This window comes from Rhinolophus hipposideros (genome assembly GCF_964194185.1).
Source record: "Rhinolophus hipposideros genome assembly, chromosome: 2".
Lineage (NCBI taxonomy): Eukaryota > Metazoa > Chordata > Mammalia > Chiroptera > Rhinolophidae > Rhinolophus > Rhinolophus hipposideros.
In genome coordinates this window covers 107,306,587-107,320,192 of record NC_138048.1, presented here as the reverse complement: position 1 = coordinate 107,320,192, position 13,606 = coordinate 107,306,587, and the positions used below count along the sequence as shown (strand labels likewise).

Below are 13,606 nucleotides of genomic sequence, written 5' to 3'. Positions count from 1 at the left end.
GACTCAGCTTCTTTCTGTTCCCCCTTACAGGTTTGTCCATCTGATGAGGAGTGTATATCCATCAGAGAGCTCACAGGGATAGGATGGGGGCTGAATTTAAGTTAGTCAATTCTCTATCCTTATGTTCCTGGGACTTAGAGAAACTGGCTACCAGAAAGCCAGGGGGAGGTCTGTCACACAGAAAACATCTGTACCCCATTCCACTCCCAGCCCCGCACCTCACTGAGCTTCAGGGAGTGAGATGCATGCTGCAGGTGTGTCCTCGACATTTTCTTCTACGTCCATTACAACCTTCTGAAGAAGCCATTCTTAGCTGTGTTTTGTGGGTGAGGAGCTGGAGGCCCAGGCCTTGGCTTGGGCCCGCCCCAAGACCACCAGCTTGTGCATGGCAGAGCAGGCCTTCCCATCTGTGCTGGGTGCTAGGGAGTGAATGTTTGTGTTCTCCTTAAAATTCATGTATGGAAAGTCTCACCCCAGGGTGATAGCATGTGGACGTGGCGCCTTTCGGAGGTCTAGGTCATGGGGGCGGAGCCCTCAGAATGGGATTAGTGCTCTTGTAAGATGAGCCTCCAGAGGCCTGCCTCCTTCTTCCCTCTCTCTCTCTCCGTGCCCCCCACCCCTCACTGCTTTTAACCAGTCTTCACTGATAATATTATTAGGAAGATTCACTAATAAGCTTCATTATTTGCTTCTCTAAATACAATAAAGTTGCAATGGTCTTAATCCAAGAAACCTATTTTCTAGTGTCAGGATTATTTATTTATTTATTTCTTAGTAATATATGGTCAGTTTTACCTTGGAGGTTCTGTGAAGGTTGAGAAATTCCTGATAATTTTTCTGGGAAACATCTGTGAAGGCAAGCCGGACTATATCTGATGAAAGAAAAACAAAAAAGTCCACTATTGGTAGAATCATTGATTGTCTTTATAAATTGCAAAAAATAAGAGGATAAAATGACAAGGAACGTATCTCCTCTTTTCACTAAAAACAGGATTGTATGCTTTTGTGCCCAAGAACTCCCTAGAAGAATTTTAAAATCTAAATGTCCCCTGGCATATTTATTTGACATTTAAAGTTTTCATCCTAAATATAAATAGTTGCAAAGAATGTAATTTCTACTAAGTTATAAATATATCAATATTTTATAGGAAAACATCACATCACTCTTTTAAATATATCAATGGAGTCTAAACGTGCACATTATCTGTTTGAAAAGAAATACATGAGGGACGGCCGGGTGGCTCAGTTGGTTAGAGTGTGAGCTCTTAACAACAAGGTTGCTGGTTCAATCCCCACCTGGGATGGTGGGCTGTACCTCCTGCAACTAAAGATTGAACATGGTGACTGGACTTGGAGCTGAGCTGCGCCCTCCGCAACTAGACTGAAGGACAACGACTTGGAGCTGATGGGCCCTGGAGAAACACACTATCCCCCAATATTCCCCTATAAAATTAAGGGAAAAATGGGGAAGAAATACATGAACAAGCTCTTATTTAAATCAGAAAATTTACATGACATCTTTTTATTTGACTTACGGAATTTTATCCTAATATGATGTACAGTATCTTTATGCCTGAAAATCTTCTATAAACCCCATATCATACCTTTCTGAAACAAGTTTATATATACATATATATTTTTATATATACATATATATATACATGTATATATATATATATACATGTATATATATATATTCCTACCTACACACGACAAACGTTATGCCACCTGCAGACTGCATGCACCCAACACTGCCGTCATGTAATTTAGTTGTCAACCTTACTTCTCAGAGAATTCAAATAAATGTGTATACATATATACACATATCTATTCATATATATATATGCTCTAATTATTTCTATGACTGTAAGGCTATAAGTACTACACATTTTACACTTGATCTTAGCCAAAAGGCAGAGAAGCGATTCTACTACACATTTTCTTCAGGAGTGGATTAAGAGTGCACAATTGAGCCACACAACACAATGACAAATTTTGGTATACATAAAAATCTAAAATTTTAGTAGAAACACATCTCTTTTTTTTTTTAAATTTATTTATTGGGGTGACAATTGTTAATGAAATTACATAATTTCAGGTGTACAATTCCGTATTACATCATGAATATATCCCATTGTGTGTTCACCACCCAGAGTCAGTTCTCCTTCCATCACCATATATTTGAGAAACACATCTCTTAATGAGCTCTCATGGTTCCCCCATTTCTACTAGTTCATGGACCCATGAATGATTATTACTCATTGCTAAAATGAGACAGTTGGAGCCTAAGTGCGACTGGTGGCAGCCAGGGAGAGAAAGAGAGACGAGATTGGATAACGCCCCAGAAACCGAGGGGCAGATGGTGAAGGAGAGGGAGGTCAGTACTGTGAAATGTTGCATTTTTCCTCCGCGGGCTGCTGACAGCTTCCTACCTACACACGACAAACGTTATGCCACCTGCAGACTGCATGCACCCAACACTGCCGTCATGTAGTTATTTAGTTGTCAACCTTACTTCTCAGAGAATTCAAATAAACAGAGTATTCTGAGATTGAAGTAATCCTAGCAGTGGAGCAGAGTGGAGGTGTGGCGTCATAATTATATGTTTGGTCTTTGTCCCTCGTTCCTGGCACACAGCTCCTAGGTCCCTTACAATTTCCTGAGTGATAATCAGGATCATCTCTTATTCTAATGATGGGACTCCTGTGGCCCTGGGTAGCTTCAGGATGAGGGCTGCTTGTCAGAAAGAACAAGCCTTGACAGAAGCCTGGAATTTTCAGCTCATCCTCCCACCATCCTCCAGGGAGAGGGAGAGGAAAAGGGCTGGAGACTGAATTAATAATTGATTATGCCTCCTTGATAACTGATTACACCTCCATAAAACCCCTCAATGACAGGGTTCAGAGAGCTTCCAGGTCGGGAACACAAACATAAACCAAGAGGGTGGTGGTCCCCAACTCCATGGCATCTGCAGTTGGGACCCCCGCTCCCAGACCTTGCCCTGTGTATCTCTTTCATTTTATCCTTTACAATATCTTTATAATAAACTGGTAAAGGTAAGTTAATTCTTTATAATAAACCAATAAAGGTAAATAAAGTATGTTCCTGAGTTCTGTGAGCTGCTCTCACAAATTACCAACCCTGAGGAGGGAGTTGCGGGAACTCTGTTTAGCGATGGCTGGACAGAAGGACAAGGGGCATGGGACTTGTGACTGCCATCCAAAGTGTAGCAGTCTTATTGGGACTGAGCCATAAGCTGTGGGGGTTGGTGCCAACTCTGGGTAGTTGGGGTGAGAACTGAGTTGAATGATTGCACTCCCAGCTGATATCTGGAAAATCAGAGAACTGGTTGGGCTGTCGGTGTTGGAAAACCCTAAGAGGAGAGCTCTGAAGTTAAGTGCTGGCTTTAGTTCACCCTTTTCCCTGGCCAAGAAATAAAATGAAACACCATGAACTCACCAGTTACTGTGGACAGCATATCCAGAGCGGGCTCTTCCAATGCTTTGATTTGCTCTTTTATGATGTTTTCAAATGTCTTATAGTTCACAAATCCTGGCAGCTCTCGGCCACGATACTGATTTTCAAATTTCCAGATCTGCCTACATATAGTGTCGTAACCTACGGAGGCAAGAGCTCTGCATTATTTTATGAAAACAACCTTGTAGGTTTTTCTAAACATAACACCGTTCTCGACTTTCTGAAAGCACAGAGAAGCAAGGGAAAACATCACATCTGGTTTTCAAATCAAAACATATTCAGGGATTAGAATTAAGAAACAAATCTCAAGACACTTTTCTTCGGTCATCTCAAGGTGGCAAGTACAGAGCTTGGGTATGATGCCAGGGAGCAATGAATGTAGACATACCCTTAAAAAGGTACTTGAGTATGAAATTTTGTAAATCCAGTTTGATTTGACCAAAGAAATTGTATCAGAATAGAATATTATGATGTGCAAGCCCTTTAAAAAGTAGGATTGACCACGGACACCTCCCAGAATCAGCTACATGTCACTGATTCGTGTGCTGTAGCATAAGGAGGAAGTGTGTATAATCACACGGGATCACAGAGTAAAGGGGCACAGAAGTTCCTGTCAATGTGGTATAGGATCACTGTTTATTAGAGAAGACCACTTAGGTTTTGCTTTATACTTTTGGAATTCTTTTTACTCTCAACACACTACACTGCTGACAAACACCCTCATTGTGGGGGCAGGGCATCATTCAGAAGGGCTCTGGTTCCTCTTTCTGAAGAACTAACCAGGGATGGTGGTCTGGGTACTCTCTTTTGGTTAGGAGGTATTTTTTTATAGGAATCTTTTTAAATTGAGATATGTGTACTGTAAAATTCACCATATTAGAGTGTACAATTCAGTGATTTTATAATAGTATATTCACAAAGTTGTGCAATCATCACCACTATCTAATCCTCAAATATTTCCATTACCCCAAGGAACCCTGTACCCTACAGTGATCACTCCCCAATGCCTCCCGCCTCAGCCCTGGAAACATCTACTTCCTGTCTCTGTGGATTTGCCTGTTCTGGACATTTCATATAAATGGGATCATACAACACATGGGTTTCTGTGTCTTATTTTTCACTTAGCATGTCTTCAAGCTTCATCCATGTGGTGGTATGTGTCAGTACTTAATGCCTTTCTGCAGCTGAATAATATTCCATTTATGGTGTTACGGGCTGAATTGTGTCTCTCCAAAATTCACATGTTCAAATCCTAACCCCTAGTAACTCAGAATGTGTTATTTGGAGGTAGGGCCTTTACAGAGGTTATTAAGTTGAAATGAAGTCCATTAGTGTGGGCCCTACTGCAATCTGACCAGTGTCATTATAAGAAGAGGACCTTAGAACACACACCGAAGGACGACCATGTGGGGACACAGAGAAGACGGGAAGATGGCCGTTTGCAAGTCAAGGAGAGTCCTCATAAGAAACCAAACCGGCTGACACCTTGATCTTGGATTTCTAGCTTCCCGAATTGTAAACAAAGGCATTCCTGTTGTTGCATAAGACACCCTGTCTGTGGTACTTTGTTATGGCAGCCTTAGTAAACTAATACTTATGTATCTACCATATTCTTTATCCATTCATCAGTTGGTGGACTTTCGGGTTGTTTGAGCTTTTTGGCTATTGTGGATAGTTCTGCCAAGAACATTCACATACAGATTTTTACATGAACTTGTGTTTTCGTTCTCTGGGGTATATACCCGCTAGTGGAATTGCGAGGTCACGTGATAACTGTGTTTAACTGTGTTTTAACTGCCGGAATCTCCCATTTTACATTTCCTCCAGCAGTGTATGAGGGTTTTATGTTTTAATTTCTCCACATTCTTGTCGACACTTTTTATCATCTGTCTTTTCGATGATATCTATCCCAGTAAGTGTGAGATGAGATCTTGTGGATTGGACTTGTATTTCTTTAATTCTGATGATGCTTTTTGGCCACTCGCGTATCTTGTTTTTGGAGGAATGTTTACTCTAATCTTTTGTTCATCTTTAAATTGAATTATTTGTCTTTTTGTTGTGGAGTTGTAAGAGTTTTTCCTATATTCTGAATATTGATCCTTATTAGACTTATGATTTGCAAATATTTTCTCCCGTTCTGTGGGATGTCTTTCTACTTTCTTGATAGAGTCCTTTGACATACAAAAGTTTTTAATTTTGATGAAGTCCAATTTATCTATTTGTGCCTTTGCTGCTTGTGCTTTAGGTGTCCTGTTTGAAAAAGCATTGCCTTTTATCTACGGCCACAAAGATTTAAACCTATGTTCTACCAGATGTACATTTTGGGTTTTGATCCATTTTGAGTTAACTTATGTATAAAGGTGAGTTAGGGGGTCCAAATTCATCCTCTTGCTTGTGGGTATCCAGGGATTTGCAACCGATAACTTGCTGGGAGGAATTTAGCATTAAAAAAAAAAGAGCTCTTTTCTCACAGGCTGCATGCCGTTAAGCACTTATGCCATTATATGCTGGCTGAGTACCACACAAGAGAATTGTTGTCTTCCTTGAAGGGATAGAGAGGTCAAGCAAAATTACTTCAAATTTCCCTCAGCTGCTACAGCCTTATCATTGGTCAATATATAATTTCCTTTAGGCTTAAAAAATAAATTTCAGACCATATTTTCTACTTTTCTCATACTCTTAAAGATTTGATGATACAAGCATGGCACCTAGCACACTGTTTTCTTTTCTTTTCATTGCTGCAACTACAAAAATCCACTAAGATACAGGTCAGGCTTCAAGGACCCAGCCATTTAACCAAGATGGATCTGGGTTATTTCAGTGGTGACACAAATAGGACTACACATGTCATGTCAACCTGCTCACTATGGAAAGACTGCTGATTCTTCGGGAAGCTTCTTTCAGTGTCATTTGAAATAGATGCTCGCTGGGCAGGGTTCAATGACATGGTACAGAGCAAATGTGCCTTGTGTCACTAACTTCTTACTTCCGTCCTCCTCACAGACTGTATTATCTGCCTCCCCAATCTTCTGTTTCAACCTGACCCACCAGAATTACGGTGGTGCCTTGGACTCACCTTTCTGAAAATTATTTTCAATCACAGTACTCCATTTGTAGAACTCGTGTCGGATTTTGGTAAACAGCCGAGTTTCGTCCTCCTTCACGGGTTCTTCCCCTTCTATTAAAGCAAGGATGTCCTGATTAAATGCATTAATTTTCTGTCAAGAAGAAAAACACAAGTATAAGCGGTGATATTTCATAAAGAAGCACCAAGGTGGTTTGGAGGTCATGTGCTGGCTGAGCGTGGGAGAGTCATTCTTTGTTGCCGATGGGCCACTGGGATAATGGGAAAGAGGAGGCTTGGGCACCAGACCACGCCACTCTCCCCTGAATGCCTTTGGGATCTTGAGTGAATCACATGATGGAGAGTCCCTGAGCCACGTGACCGTTCGGCACACTGACTCCACCTTCCATCCCCCGCCCCTCTCTGCCGCCATCCCACAACACTGGCTCTGTTCTGGTGGGCAGAAGAAGAAAGAAGTGCGTAAGGCACACGGCCCCTCTCATACAGTCAGTGCGTGATTCTTCAGCTCGACGCAAGGCCATACTCACATCTATCAGAAAGAACAGTTTTTCGTTTTCGTCTTCTGGTATGTCTGTGCCACAGCTACGTAACTCTTCTGTTATTTGCTGTTGGGCCTCCTTTATTTGCTCTTCTAACCGGGGCAGAGATTTCTGAGGAAAATAGAGAGAAAATGATTGAAATACATAAATGTGAACCGGGAGTAAAAAGGAGGTCCCGAGCTTCCTTCTGCAAGGGGCAGGACAGCTGTCCAGTACATTGGACTTCCCGGCTTCCTCCAGAAAGGTTTTCCAGAGGGAGAAGGGCACTGTTTTCCACCCACACCCTCCCACTTTCCGGCTCCTGTGTAAACAGCCTCAGAGCCACGCTGAACTGACCACTCTGTCCGGTTCCTGGGCCCTGTGAAAGCAACGCCAGGAACAGCCCCTGTGATCGTTTTACATAAACTCTGCAGGGAGGTCAGAAAGAGCCATGTGTCTAGCGGGTTCTGAAGTGGCCATTGGGATAATTTGAGATTCCACAACATTTATGTTGTTCAGAGATGAAAAGTTGTCCACTTCTGGCTCTAACAATAATGGTGACTGTATGTGCTGGCTTACCATGGCACACATCTAGAAACACTGGCTAAAATATCACAAGCACCCGTTTCAATGTATCAGGGGGCTGTCGGTACAAAAGAGATACCCAGAAGCCAAAGCCAGGGGATAGTGGGTGCCCAGGGATGTGCGATGAACATAGAGTGAAGCTGGATTTGGCCCCAAGGGCATATGTAGGAAAGAAAACTGGAACTCTAGTTTCAGAACCTGACTTGGTGCCAGGGCAAAGGACAAATCCGCAGTGGACCTGTCCCACGTGGGGAGTCTAATGGGCGAGCACCTTCTTTTTGCAAAAAGCTGGGAGCCCCACAGCTAGACGCTCATTCTAATGGTGAGAAGGCACAGCCCTGCCCGCCAGCCCATTCCTGGGGACGGTACGCAATGCCTGAACTCTGGTGCCGAAAGGAGATGAACAGAAAATCTCCATGGGGAATATGTAACCACAAGCTCGTCCTCAGACAGGTGTGATGCCCAAATTCACACTCACTGAGGTGGCCCCCAAACCACAAGCTGAGAAGCGGGAGGCCCTTCTGGGCATCTGGCAGAAGCAAACATTGCTCCTCCCTGGAGAAGTGCAGTGCGAACCCAGGCTTCCAGAAATACCCACAGATCAAATTCCAAGCAAGAAAGGCTCACAGTCAAACCTCCAACCCAAGTCACTGTGGGTGATGGCCAGCCAGACCCAAGTACCAAGCTTCTGTCACTGGACTCATCAGGCACAAGACACAGCAGAAATATGTACAAAGAAATATTCAAAAGGATTATAAAATCCTCTTAAAAGGATGGAAAATGTGAAAAAGCAGAGACTGTCCAGACAGATTAGAAAAGGACCACGGAGAAATTTAAGAAATGAAATGTATTACCAAGACACGATGATAGTGGTTGGCAATGAGAAAAGAAGGCTTAGTACAGTGCTCACACGATTTTAATTTTCAGTTAGGCCACGTGGATAGCGGCTCAGCATTCCACTCAACGGGTGGTGCCCTGACAAGCACCATGCATACCACCTGGGCCCTTTCTAGAAATGCAGAATTCCAAGCTGCACTGAATCTGAGCCTGCATCTCCTCGAGACTCCCTGGAGGTCCATGTGCATGCCGCCGCCATTCAGCTTAGTGTTTGTGGGATTCTACCCAGAGGATGGACAGTTCTGTGTGTGCTTACACAGATGTGCGAGATGAGCTCGGTGGTCAGTCTGTTTGCCAAGCAGGGGATCGTGGCCTTTCCTTCCTCCAGGAGAACCCTGCAAGAGAAGACAGCGTGCATATCCATCTGGTGTAGCTACAAAATGCCAGTCAGCTTTGTGCTGCTGGGGAAGTTCAGGCAAATCCAGTCATTTCCAGTTGGGTGGCATGTCCTGCAGATGGTACCCCGCCAATGTTCAGAAATGGATTGCATAGAATTCATCATGGCTGCATTTTAGTAACTTCAGATGACTCAAAACTGCGGAATGGGCCCTTTCAGCTGATACATTAAATGCATCTCATGACATCTGACTTAGTCTTTAGAAAAATACATATAGTCATCTATAGATACATTTTTACCGTGCACACACACACACACACACCCTTCTGTGTAAACCTATATAAGTAGACATAATGCAAATCGGTATAAGGCTTCATAAAAGTCATCGACACATATTTACATCGGTGTTCAGGTGAACTCTGAACTGGGGGACACATCCTCCCCCGAGACAAGAATTGAAGCCATGGCTGCGGGCCGGAAGGAAGCCAAGGCTTCTTTGCACTCAAACAAAATCTGTGTCCACAGGATGAGTTATGACAGGACTTTATTTTAAGGACGTTTTAGGATAAAAGACAGCGAAGCATGTGTTGACATGCCTATTGGTGAGAGTACATGCACACCTAAGTTTGTTTCCACACCTGTCAATTTGTCTAATCGTGGTAAAATACAAATCACATAAAATTTACCATTTGAACAATCTAAGTGCACAGCTCAGTGGCGTTAAACACATTCACACTGATGTTCAAACATCACCACCATCATCTCCAGAACTTTCCATCTTCCCAAACTGAAACTCTTGTCTCCACAAACCGTAGCTCCCTTTCGCCCTCCCTTCCACCCAGCCCCCGGCACCCACCATTCTACACTCTGTCTCTATGAATCTGACCACTCTCGGGACCTTACAGAGATGGAATCACACAGTATTGTCTTTTTGCGGCCCACCTATTTCACTCGGAGCATAATGCCCCCCAGGTTCATCCACATTGTAACATGTGTCACACGTCCTTCCTTTCTAAGGCTGATATTCCATCGTATGGCTAGACCCCATTATATTTATCTGTTCCTCCATCAGTGGACACTTGGGTTGTCTCACCTTTCGGCTTTAGTGAATCATGCTGCTGTGCACAGTGGTGTATACAAGTATCTGTTTACACACCTATCATTTGGAATATGACCTCTCCACAGCCTCTGGAAGAATTGACTGTAATAGTATCAACAGCATCCGTGGGTTTCACATACATACCCATGGGCACACAAGGGGCCTCACTTAACATCTCATAAGCAGCTTTTTAGTGGCATCTCATTTGCACAGCACTCTAATGGCTGTAAACACCGTGAGCATTTACTCTGGTTATAAACCCCCTGATTTTCAGCACTTAGATTGTTCCAATTTTTCACCATTTCAAACAAATCTGTGCCGAACATCCTTTGGCAGACATTAGTGCGCACATCTCTGATTACTTTCCTGGGTGGAATTCCCAGAACTGAAACTCTGAACCACAGGGAGGCACCTTTCTAAGACCCGCTGGCCTCGTACCAAGTGCCATGCAGAGGTTGTGCAGGCTCCTCCTTTCCTGCCAATGCCACATCTTCTCGTTATTTTAAATCTAACCAATTTATCGGTCTTTTCCTTTTTAAAAAGTTTTGCCTTTCACATTGAGGTCAGAAAGATCTTTACCATAGGGTTATAAACTCTCCATCTATATTTTCTTCTGGAATGCTTATGGCTTCCTCCTTGGATTTAATTTTAAACTTCAAATGATATTTATTTTGGTGTAACATGTTAAGTAAAGGCACAATTTAACTCCCCCCCCCCAAATATTAAACAAGTTTCTCAAATGCCACTAATTGATAATGAAACTGATAGAGCCCATGGATTTTAAATGCCAAATTTATCACATATTAAATATGTCTCTAGGTTTATTTCTGGGTTTTCTACTCTTTTCCCATTGTGTTGTATTTATGTTTTTTATTCTGGTTCTAGCACCATACTACTCAAATTATCGTAGCAAGTCCCCTCCTTAATTTGATTTTTTTAAAATTTATTTTTTGCCATACTTGTGAATTCCTCTCTTATTCTTCCAGGCAAAGTCTATGGTCATTGTCAAAGAACAATCACACTCACACAATCTCAGTACCCTGATATCTGCTTTCGGAAAGCACAGCTGTCCCTGGGAGGACAGAGGTATTTAGTTTGGGTTTGACCTTGGGAAAACAGAGCCGGGTGTACCTGAAATGTTGATGGTCCTCGAAGAAGATCTTCTCTCGGTCCAGAGCGTCGGTGAGGCTCATCTGGTCCTGGATGTCCTGCTGGCCCCGGCACTTGACAATCATGTAACCCTTCTTCAGGTTGCAGACCAGGTTTCTCACCACATCCACCACCTTGTCTTCAGTGCCTTTGTCCACCAGGTCGGGCTTTGTCAGGATTCCTGTGAACCAGAGCCTTTGGATTAAAGGATGCTCACAGCTTCTCAGGAGAGAAAGCGAAAGACGGCTCACCCATGCAGAGTCCCCCCAGCTTGTTCCTACTCTTGCTTGAGAGTAGACAATAGGGCTTGTAGAATCCAAGTACAAGGCATAGAAGTTGCCCTCTTCCTCAACGGACTCTGTGCTCCCATTAAATACTAACTCCATTCTTCCCCTACCAGACCCTGGCACCTGCCATCCTACTTTGTCACTATGAATATGAGCTCACGTAAGTGAAATCACATAGTACCATATTTCCCCCAAAATAAGACCAGGCCTTATATTAACTTTTGCAATAAGACCAGATCTTATATTAATTTTTGCTCCAAAAGATGCATTAAAATCATGCTCGGGCGTCTTTTCCAGTTGGGTCTTATTTTCAGGGAAACACGGTATTTGTCTTTTTGTATCTGGCTTATTTCACTTGGTAGAATACCTTCAAAGTCCAACCATGTTGTGGCATGTGTCACAATGTCTTTCCTTTCTACCTCAAATGCATTGTTAACTGGTATAACTGCTTTCTGGTTTTGCTCTGCCCCGTGACTCCACCATGCCTTTTATAAACAGGTGGACAAAGGTTATGAGCCAAGTTGTGGCCAACACTCTGCACCCAGAGCGTATGCGGCCCATGTCATCAGGACTCAGTGGGCATCAAACCTGGCGCCTTAGCAGTTCTCATCGGCTGGGTGCAGGCCCTCAGCCCTGCATGTGTGCCAAGAAACACCCATTTAGATTCAAGGGATGATTTTCCACCATTTGACCATGATCATTTTTAGGTTTCTCCCTCTTCTTACCTATGGTCCTGTCTCCTTCGGGGTCCACCTCCTGGGCCATGCTGAGTGCCTCTGTGGTGGCGATGTCCACGTTACTGGGCACCACCACCAAGTTGATCGTCTCCTGCCTAAAGATGTATTTCTTGATGAGTGTTGTGATCTGCAAGAAAATGAGAGGATGTGATAATTGAGATAGGTCCTGACCTTGTACTTGCTTCAGGCCTTCAGAGTCCTAGGAATATTTCCCCAAAATAAATGAGCCCACAACACAAGCCTGGTGGCACTTCCCAAGCTAGAGTTATGAGAAACCAAGTTCTCTGGCAGAAAACAGAGTTCTGGGATCAGGAAAAACCTTGTGGTTTTCACTCATTTACTATCTCCTAAGACCTTAAACCTGAGGCTCTCAATGAAAAACAAGATGCTTGACTATTCCCTAAATCTTTAATCCATGTGAGAGTCACTGATATGGAAATATTGTTATATTGTTTCTAATGCGCTCTCTTCCCACATAAAATCCCTTCCTGACATATGTCAGTTTAGACGTGTGGCAAAATGCGACAATAACCCAAAACGAGTCACTGTATAAAACACAAAACATATAAAATGTATTTCCAGCAGTTTTGCCTGTGTGCCTCACTCTCTCCAGAGAAGCTTCCATCTGACTTGGTGGAGGAGACCACAATTTGCTCTCCAAATTCCCTACTCACACCTCCTAATATCCATCCTTCAAACTCAGCCCTGAATATACCGTTGCTCTAATGCAGCCCCCATTTCCCCAAGACCAAGGTCAGAATAGAGCCGGAAGTTTCACCTGACGTCCGATGTCAGCTGGCTGATTGCCCACAGGCACCCTGGTGATGCCAGGAAGGTCGATCAGCGTCAGATCTGGGACATGAGGGGAGCTGATCTCCAGACTAATTAGCTCATGACTGATTCCCATTCCTTCCCCAGCAATGGCATTCTGGGCTAGAGAAGGGGAAAAAGAGAAAAACTGAATAGCACTTAGGATGAAAGTATCTCATTACAGCAAATCCTCTGAAAGCGATACCTACCAGCCACTTTCGTACCACCCCTAAATGACTGAAACTTAATTATGAGACATATTAGGAAGAAATTAAAGGCAATAAGGAAAAGTTATTTATTCATCTCAATCACACTTAGGAGCAACTCACTGTGTCACTCCTTTGTCTTTATTGACTTCAAGTATTATTTCTCCCTTTGAATGTTTCAAATTGATCACATGATCTCTGTGGTTTGCATTTATTGAGACCTGCCATAAATTAGCTGAGCAAGAATTATGCAAACATGTCCATTCTGCTCCTGGAGGAAAAGGCCTACCCATAATTCTTCCATCAGGTCTGTGGGGATGGGGGGAACCCTTGACTAAGAAACAGATACTCGATATTTGGAGAAAAGCTTTAAATTTTAAAATGCACATCATTCTCAAATATACTTAATTTAGATACTA

The 13,606-nt window shown here is 43.1% G+C and overlaps 1 protein-coding gene across 2 annotated transcripts in view; it reads right to left on the bottom strand.

Moving 5' to 3' along the window:
• The window catches only part of MX1 (MX dynamin like GTPase 1), a 30,723-nt gene that overhangs the window by 7,236 nt on the left and 9,881 nt on the right, over positions 1–13,606 (bottom strand). For both annotated transcript variants that reach the window (XM_081071724.1, XM_081071723.1), the window contains exons 6-13: positions 12,950–13,104; positions 12,160–12,298; positions 11,130–11,328; positions 8,819–8,897; positions 7,090–7,212; positions 6,554–6,695; positions 3,460–3,618; positions 796–872 (exon numbers count right to left, since the gene is read on the bottom strand). In XM_081071724.1, the coding sequence (XP_080927850.1) occupies positions 796–872; positions 3,460–3,618; positions 6,554–6,695; positions 7,090–7,212; positions 8,819–8,897; positions 11,130–11,328; positions 12,160–12,298; positions 12,950–13,104 (1,073 nt within the window). The remainder of the gene's footprint in view (positions 1–795; positions 873–3,459; positions 3,619–6,553; positions 6,696–7,089; positions 7,213–8,818; positions 8,898–11,129; positions 11,329–12,159; positions 12,299–12,949; positions 13,105–13,606) is intronic.